We start from the raw sequence: 11731 nt of genomic DNA on the forward strand, positions 1-11731 counted from the left end.
GCACTGAAGTAGGCAGTCCCTTTGTAGCATAGCAAAATTTTGTTTTTCTACAAAGAATGTGACCTTGGTGCAAAAGAAGAAAAAAAATCAGAGTTTGAAATTCTTATTATTTCCACATCATTTCCAGCCAAAAACTTTGAAATGGGGAAAAACTCATTGACTTGGCAAAACTTGGACTGTGGGGGTCTTGGAATCTCTCAGAAATTGCCAAAAGCGAGAGTATCATTCTTTCTTCCCCGTTCCTTAAACTCGAATGAAGATTACATCATTTTTTTTTACTATTTCAAACATTTGTTCTAACATGTAAAAGATGACATCGACCATCATTTCCACCCTTGAATCCGTAAAGCACCTTCCTCGAAGCATGAACTATCAAAGAATACCATTGCGTTGAAGTTACCTTCTAGAGGCTTTTCCGGGCTGTTGCAAAATATGAAGGGCAGTTTGCTCGCTTGGGGTTTCATTGTACATAGGGGTTCAAAATTCAACTACCTGAATTTCGATGATTTTTATGATTGTCAGAATTTGCGACTCAGATTTCAAGTGGGCTATGTTTCTCAAATGTAAATGCATTAACAAGCAAGGCTTATGGATTTCAAAAGCATAACCTAAATCTTCTTGGTCATGGAAAGCACTCACTGGGGGATGAGAAGAGGTCAGCTTCAAGCTTCATTTAGCAACCAAGTCATTCTTGTGCAGTCAATCTAGAGGAGTTAAGAAGATGGTAATTGCGAATATTCAAGGAAGTTTGTTCATGAAAGCAGGTGGTAGAGTTGCCGAAAACTTTCAATGGGATGCGGTTGACTTCTTAGCTTATTTATTTAGTAGACAATGGAGTAACGTTTCTGAATGTTGTCTAATCGGAAGTCCCTTGTCATGGAGAAGAAAGCGGAGCAGTGCAACTAGAAAATTTCAAGCCAAAAGTTTAGGCCTCTGCAAGCAAGCCTCAATGATTGATAGCATCATGGTCAGACAATCCAACCCAGCTCCCAAGGTTCTTGATCTTTTGTTCCCGAGAGGCGAAAGTAATACAGTTGTTTGGAGTGGGAATTTGTAAGTTCTTTGTGATTAAGGCTATGCATCGGGTCAGCTACCCGTGACTCAGGCCTAGGCTCGAAAAATATGTACCGGACCGATCTAATAAGTTATCGGGCCGGTCCAGGTTAGCCCGATTCAGTACGATAAGTCATTTACGAGCGATGATTTGCTGAGCACTGAAGAAGGAATGGCAAAAAAATAAGCTCAAGACACTAAAGAAAACCAAACACAAAAGGTAGAGATCAGGTCACCTGGCATTTCATCTTCAAAACCTTTGATACTAATAACAATCCTATACGAACTGATAAGTGCATGGTCTTAGAGGAGTTGCATAAGGTGCAATACCAGGTGGTATTACCCACAATCCAAACAAGGTAGCTGAAGGCTCACTTGAAGAATTTGTAATTCTGATGTTATTTAGATGATGCCACCAATATCACATGCTAAATGGTACAATACACAAAATTTTTTAAACAAGAAAATCACATTGATTCCCTTTATAAGTTTCCTGCTATCGCCTGCTTTCCATTTCCACCTATGGTGGTACATGCACATAAAACATTGTATATAGTATGTTGATGCGAAACGTGCAGTATTTTCTGACAAGGATATTGCAAGATAAGCCAAATTATAAGATACGGTATACTCTGAACTTTAATTTCATGATTTTCTCATTTCCATATGAGCAAAGATCTTAACTGAATGGTCTCTTGAAAGATGAATGGGCAGATCTTCTAGAAGAGAAACAGTTCCAGCCAATAAATTGGATTAGAAAAGGGAGGAATTCATTTTTCATAAGAGAAACATTTTAAGTAATACAAGATACTAAGATAGAAGAGACTCGTCGCTCAAAAAATAGCAGGTCCTTTATATCATTCTCACTTTGGAACGAACAATTGGGAATTGGAAAAACACTATACGGCAGGGGGCAGTCAGCCATGTCAGACCAATTCCTACTGCGGGTCCGTTTTACACTGCTTACCATCTTCAGTGTTAATGCCTCCATTGCCATGTTCTATTCGGAAGTCAGGATAATTGCGGTGGTTCAAAGAGTGAAGCCAAAGAGCTACAACACCTTCCTTGTGTTCAGTTGATGCAATGTGAGCATGTATGTGCTTCATTTTGAAAACCTCCGCCTGTTCTGCATATCCAGCCAAAGACAGCTCCTCGTGTGTGTCCCTCCACTTCTGGTTGTAGGATGTATATAGACATTCATCCAGGAAAAGACCCAGCTCCGGTGCTGTCGGAACGTTGAGATTCAGGTCTCTGAAATTTTCAGGACACAAGAAACATCAATAACACAACAGTAAGTCAAAGGAGAACACCATTAAAAATGCTTGATGAGCTCAAAGAGGGTCACATCACTCGTGCAAAGCTAAGAAAAAGATCAATTTCTGTGATTGATCTCTCATTAGACCAATAATTTTTTATACCAGAGAGGTTTAAAAGCAGCTAGGACACAAACTTTATAATTTGCTTGAGAATCCGTGCATGGCTAGGAGAGATATTTGCCCATTGGTATCTTCAAGGACAAATAAATTCGCGTTTCCATAGACCAACAAATTTGCCAATGAAGATTCAAAATCGGTTAGTAAGGCATGAAACTTGAGCAATTTCTGTAGCAGCAGTTCTAATTCTTCAAAGGAAATGACACACTGACACCAAGATGAGTACCGAATTCAACCATATCACACAAAAAGTCGAATTGAATTCAAAATTCAACAGGAAACTACCTTCTCAAAGCAGTTGTTATTATGGACTCCGGAGCGCAGCCTCGCATGACTGCCACTGCAAGCCCGATCATCTTGCGGATCTGATGAAGCATGAAGCTCTGCCCCACGACCACACATTTCACAAAATCAATACCATCGACAGTGACAACTTCGTTTGCCTCAAATGACACAATGTAGCGCTTCGCAGACGGATCTTCCGCCTTCGTTCGCGTGGTTAGATTGTGAAAGTTATGGGTACCAACATACATCTTTAGGATTCTATTGAATTGCTCTTTCTCCTTATCACCATAATGGAAGGAACTGCTCCCTTCCTCAATGCATTTAATACGCTGCCGATCTCCATCCGTATCTGTTTCCTGTTGTTTGTTCTCAACGGAATTACTATTCTCTTCCTGCTCGAGCACGGGCAAGGCCCCAGCTTTATCTTCTTCTCCAGAGTCCATAGAATCTTTTACCACCCTTTCCGAGGATGGGAACTGCTCAATTATAGCCTTATGCTTTTCTGCGGAGCCTGCCTTGCTGGACGATTTCGCGTCATCCAAAGGAACGTCGTTTAGCATCAATGTCTCAGAACTGGAAACAGTTCCATTTTCCTTCTCTCCCAGAGAGATTGCACTGCTGTTCCCAGCTTCCTCTTCTTCTTCTATCGAATTCGCAGAGACCCCATTTTTTGCCATCCCCTCGGATTCAGACACGACTTCAGGACGCTGAAGCTTCCTGTTTACCTCAACCTCGTCTGCGCCCACCAAAACCCCATTAGCCTTATTCGCGTTACTGTCGGTCCGCCGGCCACCCATAGCACCAACCACCTTCCTCCCTCGCTCAGAGCACTCCAAACACTTGGCGAGCGCGTTGTCGGATCCCTCGCTGGCCAGCACGCTCTCCCGATCGGGGTGCGCCGTCGGGTCGAGGGCGAACACAGGCAAGAGGTAGATGTACCGCCGCCGGTCGCAGAATTTCTTGGCGTTGAAGGAGGCCGTTACGCGCTTGTAGCCGAAGGCGACGATCTGAGGGGGGAGGTGAGAGTTGAGGCGCTCGATCATGCCAGGTGGGTCGACGTAAAAACGGCCGGAAACAACCTGCCCGACGGCGCTTACGCCCTTGTCGGTGCGGGCAGACCGCATCCAGTCGACGCGGCGGGGGTCGCCGTAGTCGGCCTCAGGGATGGCGCCGGCCTTGAGGAGCGCGAGCTCTAGATCGCCCTCGATGGTTTTCGCCCCAGGGTTCCTCTGCATCCCCTGGTAACCCACACCGCAGTACGCCAGGAACAAGGCTATCTTCCGCCGCTTGAACCGCACCCTCTTGGTGGCGCCGTCGCCGGTGGGGACGGTGGACTGTTCTTCGGCTTCATCTTCGGTGGTAGTGGTGGAAGACATCTTGATCTTCTTAGTTTGGGGCTCTGGGGTTGGTGCAGTTGAAGGGTTCCCTGCCTCCTCCACTTCCATCCTTTCCCTCCCCTCCATTTTTCCTTCCTAAATATGGAGGCAGGAAGGGGTTTAGCCTTTAGGGTTTAAGCGGACGGAGCAGGAGAAAAAGCACTTCTCAACCACTGCTGCGGCAGCAACTGTAGGGAGCAGGGGCTGTTTGTTGGTGCTGTAAAAATGGATCCGGTATTGTTTGATCTAAATCTTAGTGCAGGATATTGGTGCCAATCGATCATAACATCTCTCACCATGCTTGCTCTGTTCTGTCAGAACATGTTTGATTCCCGCTTTTGCCAGAAACAGAACGTCTTGTTCTTGTTTCTGGTGCCCCAAGAATGGAGGGGAGATTTCTGGTGTCCCAAGAATGTAGGGGAGAAACACAGCCAGGCGCTTCTGGGAAACGAAAACACACCCAAATTATAAAATTCAATCTTAATCAAACTATAGATTAAGAAATCTTTACATTGAAATATAATATTTCTGAGCTGGTAATAATCAGTAAGATATGTATCTTCATAAACGGTTAATCAAGATACATAAGAAATTTGCAAAAATAAGCTTCTTAAACTGTAAAAAATATAAATTCAGGATGGATCTTCTAGGCTCAAGTCTTGTTCTGTGTCCCTGCTAAGCTAATTTTTGGGAACCCGACTACAAGCAGACACAACACTCTTAGAATCTTATGCAACAAAGGGACTTGCATTTTTGGAAGCATCATGTCCTGCCTAAGATCATGAGCTGAATGCATACATTTAGCCATCACCTAGATATTCATAAGAGCAGTTGATTTCTGAAAACATTACCTTATGAAACTTTCAAAATTTACGAAAAAACTTTCAGATCTTTCTCATGCTCTTGGAGAGAGAGAAAGGCACATTTTGGCATGTTATATGGAAATATAGCCATAGATTTGAACGAAGAAAGAGTGTGGGCTATAGATTGTAACTGGTTCTGCAGTTAAATTAGCTAATCTTTACAGTTGTCTGCTTGCTTCTATTTCGTTCTTTTAAATTTCTATTATGATACTCTAAAAGGCATTCGAGATTTATAGGGCAGAGAAATTGCTGCTATATTTTTTTGTTAGTTGCTGCTATAGAGTCTTAGTTTTCTTGACAGATTGTTAATTAATGGTCTATTTTTACCATGGTCCCATAGCTCAGGTTAATACTTAACGAAACAATATTACTACCTTCATCTTCCATCACTTTCTTTCTTGGAAAATTAGGATTATGAGATCAAACTTGAACCTCTTATTCGGCAGTTGCCAATAAACTTTTGGCATGCATCAGAAAAATGACAAAATCAAGCCCATCATTTGAGATTATAACCAACATGTGGGTCCCCATATGAACATTTCCTATTCAAAAATATCCTCAAGATGTCAATTCAATCTGCAAGAAAGAAAAAGCACAACCACTCAATTTTCTTATTCAGATAAGATTCAAAAGCAAGCAAATCCTATATGGATACACCAATACCACTCCCACATCTCGAGCACCCTGAATGGAGCCATGAAGGGCTCAGCATCTCTGCTCCTTCCCCTGCACTCACTGCCTTTCACAACAGCAGCTGCTGCAAGCAAGAAAGAGCAACAGCCATGCTGTTGGCAGCTCTTCTCTACACCCTTTGCAGCAGGAGCTTCACCATGCAGTGGAACACGGCGCATTACTGTAGCACTGAGAGCCAATGCAGGCAAAGGCTTTGGCCAAATTGCAGAGGAGAAGCTTCCTCCTCCTCCTAGAACTACCACTATCAGCGGTGGTGGCAGCGGCGGCAATAGCAACAAGGAGGATGATGATGAAATCCCACAAGTGGTATTTGAGAGGATGATCAGGCGGATCCTGTTCTATGTGGGGGCACCAATGGCTACTGGAGTGGGGTTGCTGTACTTGCTTGACAGGGTCAAGAGCAACCACATACTGGATGTGCCTCTCTGGGTTCCCTTCATGGTCATATTGATTGGGTTTGGCACATCAGCTCTTGGAATAGCTTATGGGACTCTGTCCACAAGTTGGGACCCAGAGAAAGAAGGGTCACTGCTGGGTTGGGAAGAAGCCCAGAAGAATTGGCCTATGCTTTGGGAGGAGGATGAGGGCACCACCAATGTTAAGTAGATGATGCTTCTGCCATGTCCTTGCTTCTTTTGTACAAAGATTCACATATGATAATGAGAAATTACACCTTTTGCTAGTTATTTTCAAGGAGCAAACTACTTGGGTGGTGTTTGATGTATCTCGTGTCTGATCTAATCTTGTCTAAACTTAGGTTTTTAGATTTTGAAATCCATGCATTTACTTTCAGAGTTTTCTCCTTGTGTCTTAGATTAAACCTTGGGAATCCCAAGTATGAATCTTAGGTCTGACTTGAGGGGCATTTTGTGACCCCACCTTTATTCTGTAGATTTAACAAACTGAATTTTAGAATTGTGGGTTTAAGATGGTTTTAGTTACCAAATCCATGTAGCTTTGGTAAGGGAGAAGGGATGTGACTCCAAATGCAATCCATGCGTCTTCTAAGCAAATGAGCTAAGTGTTCTTTTTGAGTTCCTTGCATTCAAGTATCATCCTGGGATCTAAAAAATAACGTCAGAATATACGGACACAAGAAAATTCTTGATCTGATGAACTATAGATTTTCGTATGTATTTCTTGCTATGTCAGCAAAACTATACCACGCCATCTCCTTAGATTTTAGATCCCTAACTTTCATCGTCAACGAAGTCCAACGTTTGCTTGAAAACACGATCCGCCAACTTCATCACTTAACAATGTCCAGAACTTTACCATGATATTATACTGACGTGAAAGCTAAACAACTTACCGCATGATTCAATACATTATACGTGTATATAAAAATTATGTTAACAAAAACATGCAGTTTCCAATTCTAACATGAAGTATGGGTGGTGGATATCCACATCAACTCCATAAAGACCACATTTTGAGGTGGATCTTGAAAACACTGCAGTGAGAATGTCGATATCCTCTTTAATCTAATGTTTCATGAAAACCATGTTCCTTAAACAGAATCCAAATTATAGGTTAAACAAAAAACCACAAAGGACAAGTAATATTAAAGAGGCTTGGTCTTCTATTTTACGATGGTCTTGAGGGACGTAGTGTAGTTGGTCAAACTATTCTGGTTATCAAATCGATTCTTGTGAGCGTTGCTTTTCTGTATTGCAAAGAATACGTGTGTGACACTCTAATCTAATTAAGGATTGCCTGTTTCCATCAAGTCTAAAATCATCCCTGCACATCGGCGGCAGGGAGAAAGGAAGCTTCGGTCTGTTCCAGTTATCTCTCTCCTATCTCTAAATGTGAGTCAAGCGTTTGCAAAACAAATAAAATCCCAACACCATATGTCAGAACCTAACTGGTTTTCCGAATGCACCACAGTAAGCTCGAGATCATTTGGCCCCTCCCCACCTCACTCTCTATCTCTCCCTCTCCCCGGAGAGACGTCGGCCATAAGGCCCATAACTAATGCATGCTCGTGTCGTTCTGACCTCCATATCTCAATGCAAGCAACTACACGCCCGTTTGCTTGTTTCAGGAGGAGCTCACCACCATCCCAACGTCATCAAATTGATCACAATCTGCACCACTCAAGGATTCTCGGCTTACGCGCGCTTGTTGCTCCATGGGATCGAACCTGTTTCTTCCTTAGCATGCAATAGCGCAATCAGAGGGCTCTGCGATGCTGGGCACCTGCTGGAGTCACTGCTATTATATTGCAGAATGCGCTCCTATGGTGTCAAACCCAACGCCTGCACGCTCTCTTCACTGCCCAAGTCGTGCGAGAGCCTGATTCATGGTAGGCAAGTGCACTGCGACGTGATAAAGTTTGGTCTTGGATCAGAGGTGTTTGTCAGTGCTTCGATGGTTTCGATGTATGCGAGGCTTTGTTGCGTCCAAGATGCACGCAGACTGTTCGACGAAATGCCTGAAAGAGACTCAAAGTCGTGGAATTCGTTGATTGTCGAGTACGCACGGAGTGGATGTCACAGGACTAGCCTAGACATGTTTTGGCGCATGATAGAGGGTGGATTGGAATGCACGAGAATAGCCATGGCAAAGGTTCTTCATGCTTGCGCTTGTCTTAGAGACATTGAACAAGGCAGACGCATACACGATCACATCATAACATCAGGAATCGAGGTAGATGCTTTCGTTCAAACTGCAATTATAGACATGTATATGAAATGTGGTGCTGTTGATGTTTCCATTAGACTGTTTGAAGAGATGTCAAACAAGGATCTGGTCTCATGGAATGTGGTTCTTACAGGATGCATAAACAGTGGGCTTTACTATGATGGGTTTGCTCAGTTTCGGAGGATGAGGACAATATCAGACTTCAAACCCAACGAGTCAACACTTGTTTCAATTCTTCCGGCTTTATCAGAGTTGAAGGCTGTGCCTGCTGGCATGAGCTTACATGGTTACAGCATCAAAACTGCCCTGTATTCTCATGTCAACGTGGTCAATTCCATTGTCTCAATGTATGGGAAATGTGGGGTCCTGGATTTGTCTCTTCGTGTATTTGAGACGATGAAGACAAAGAATGTTGTATCATGGAATTCAATTATGGCGATCTGCAATCAAAATGGCTTTGCAGGGGATGCAATTATTCTATTCATTAAGATGAGGAGAGAAGATGTGGCATCACCCGACTATGTCACTGTCGTGAGCGTACTTCAGGCTTGTGCACAGTTAGCAGTTCCAAGATTAGCAAATGCAGTTCATGGATATATTGTAAGAAGTGGGTTTGAAGCTGACATGTTTGTCAGCACTGCACTTATAGATGCATATGCAAAATCTGGAGGTTTGCATCTTTCACTGTCCATTTTCAATCAAATGTCAGCTCCAGATTTAATAGCATGGACTGCCATGCTTTCAGCATATGCAATTCATGGACGTGGAAATGAGTGCATCCACTTCTTTGAGAAGATGCTAAATGAGGGCATAAGTCCAGATCATGTTTGCTTTACTCATCTTCTTAGTTCATGCAGTCACTCTGGACTTGTTGAAGAAGGCAAGCGATTCTTCAATAGAATGTCCACTGATTACAGGATTGAACCACGGATGGATCATTATTCATGTATGGTTGACCTTCTTGGTAGGTCCGGCCATTTGACTGAAGCATATGATCTGATTAAGAGCATGCCTATTGAGCCTAATGTTGGTGTATGGGGAGCATTACTTGGTGCTTGTAGGATCTATCATAATATTGAGATAGGGAGAGTAGCAGCAGAAAAGCTCTTCATGCTTGATCCTCTAGATCCTGGAAATTACGTTGTGTTATCAAATATATACTCTGCAGCTGGTCAATGGAATGATGCGTCAAAAGTAAGAGCATTGATGAAGCAAAGAAGGCTGAAGAAGAACACTGGATATAGTGTTATTGAATCCAACAATAAAATCCACACGTTTTCAGTGGCTGATAGGTCCCATCCTGACTCTGCAAAGATATATGCAAAATTAGAAGACCTCACTAAGAGGATGATGGCAGCAGGATATGTGCCCAAGACAGAGTTTGTGCTTCATGATATTGATGAAGAATTGAAAGGAGATATGCTGTATAGTCATAGTGAGAAACTAGCTATTGCTTTTGGACTTTTGACCACCGATGCTGCAGTTCCTATCATGATCACCAAAAACCTTAGGATCTGCGGTGACTGTCATGATGCAGCAAAATTCATATCAATGATCGAAAATCGCTTGATCATTGTTAGAGATTGTAAACGATTTCATCATTTTGCAGATGGGTCCTGTTCATGTGGCGATTATTGGTAGGATCTGTCAAATGGATTATTCTTTGGATGGTATGTTGGCCAATGAGCAAACTGTTTGAATCTTTGTTATAGTTGCCTGAAATTATTGATTTCAGCATGCAAGAATTATTGGACCTATCAAGTCGAAAATGGTGATCAAGCCAAAAATGGTGATCAAAGAGGAAAGGAAATGGTGATCAAGCAGAAGAACATGAAATGGCCTTGATATGTTACTCGCAACAATCAGATTTTTGTCATGATCTAATCAAAGGGTCGATGCGGGCTCAAAGACGTAAAACAATCACGTGAGAAATGTTTCAAACAGATGTACACTCTCTCCTTTTTTTGACAGAATAGACTTACTGAAGCAGAACCAACTTGATAGACGTTCTTTACATGAAAGCGTACAGTTGATTTGGTCACAACGGTCATTAACATCCTCTGCCACTGCTGATGTCTCGGTGAGCCTGGAGTATCAAAGGGGGAGAAAGCTATGAAGTCCTTTGATCCCTCTGATAAATACCTAGATGATAAGATCAGAAGGATCATTAACATACTGTCATTGTTTATGTTCCAAAGAGTTGAAGAATCATGAGGAAGAACGTCTTATATCTGCATTTAGAGTGAAACATAAAGCTGTACAGTGAGTTTCACTCGAAGTTCAAACCTCAACTTTCTATTGGTGCTTTCCTCTTTGATGAGGGTCAATACTGCTGTAAGGATCATCATTTGTTCTATGACAAGAAACTCTCTTTGGTCCATGGGAATGTCTTGAAATTTCTGCTGACACGTAAGGACCTGACCGCCAAAAACATGCAAGGACTGGACCGTCAAAAACATGTAAGGTTGTCATTTGTTCTATGACAAGAAATTTACTTTGAACCATAGGAAGTGTTGAAATTTCTGCTGGAAACATCTCATTAGAGCTGTCAAAATAATTTTAGGACTCAGAGGCCCTAGTCACGAAGATCCAACCAGCCGACTAGCTCCCAATACAGAGTTTATTTCATATATTATTGACAATCAATGATATATGTTCTTATTATTGGACATTTCCGCACTTTCTTGGGTATACATCTATGCAGATCCTCCTTTTACTCTAACTAAAGGTCTGAGCATCGACTATATGCTGCAAATTCTGATAATTGCAGGCAGATGGCTCCACCATTTCATTCTGGTCGGGAAACTCGTTGTTGTTCCTCCATGGATGACAATTTTGACTATCAGTGTAACTGACTTCTACATCTTCCTTGAGGGACTCCAGTGATGACGATGTTCATGAACAAGATATGAAGACTAGCTTATTGACTGCTTTCAGCTGCACTTGCTATGCTTCTGCATGCCTTTGAAGAGAGATGAACATGAATTGTGCAATTTGGGAAATTGGCATGATAAATGAAGGAGAAGAAGATAAAACGTTGGCGAACATCATGAACGTGTTTACACAATATTGCTAGGGAATCTAAACACTGTAGTTGTCAATTTGAAGCAAAAGAAAATTTATTGCGTTAAAGCCACGAAAGCATGAAAGCAGAACGCGCACGACAATGATGGAGAAAGCAGAACGCGCACGAGAATGACGGAAGCATGAGACATTGGAAAAGGAAATATAAACAATATCTGGAAGAGAGTTTCTGTTCTTATATGATGACTGGCATTCCTCATTTCAACACGTGACTTCCTGAGGAAACGTATCCTTCGCAGTATGAATTTGAGACCTTGTCGTCACGAGTCGATTTTAGCATTCTGCGTGCCGTTAGCCA

General features: G+C 42.4%; 3 protein-coding genes across 3 annotated transcripts; 2 read left to right on the forward strand and 1 right to left on the reverse strand.

The window, feature by feature from the left end:
• Positions 1–1801: 1801 nt before the first annotated feature.
• LOC116253478 (uncharacterized) lies at positions 1802–4565 on the reverse strand. Its single transcript, XM_031628302.2, has 2 exons — positions 2772–4565; positions 1802–2304 (listed from the first exon to the last, which is right to left on the reverse strand). Exons 1-2 carry the CDS (start codon positions 4232–4234, stop codon positions 1992–1994), a joined length of 1776 nt encoding a protein of 591 aa, XP_031484162.1. The 5' UTR covers positions 4235–4565; the 3' UTR covers positions 1802–1991.
• A 1093-nt stretch (positions 4566–5658) lies between these two features.
• Positions 5659–6389, forward strand: LOC116253479 (uncharacterized protein PAM68-like). The gene has a single exon (XM_031628303.2). It carries the CDS (start codon positions 5707–5709, stop codon positions 6307–6309), a length of 603 nt encoding a protein of 200 aa, XP_031484163.1. The 5' UTR covers positions 5659–5706; the 3' UTR covers positions 6310–6389.
• A 972-nt stretch (positions 6390–7361) lies between these two features.
• On the forward strand, positions 7362–11727 carry LOC116253477 (pentatricopeptide repeat-containing protein At5g40410, mitochondrial). Its single transcript, XM_031628301.2, has one exon. It carries the CDS (start codon positions 7681–7683, stop codon positions 9988–9990), a length of 2310 nt encoding a protein of 769 aa, XP_031484161.1. The 5' UTR covers positions 7362–7680; the 3' UTR covers positions 9991–11727.
• Positions 11728–11731: the final 4 nt, after the last annotated feature.

This window comes from Nymphaea colorata, chromosome 4 (assembly GCF_008831285.2).
Source record: "Nymphaea colorata isolate Beijing-Zhang1983 chromosome 4, ASM883128v2, whole genome shotgun sequence".
Lineage (NCBI taxonomy): Eukaryota > Viridiplantae > Streptophyta > Magnoliopsida > Nymphaeales > Nymphaeaceae > Nymphaea > Nymphaea colorata.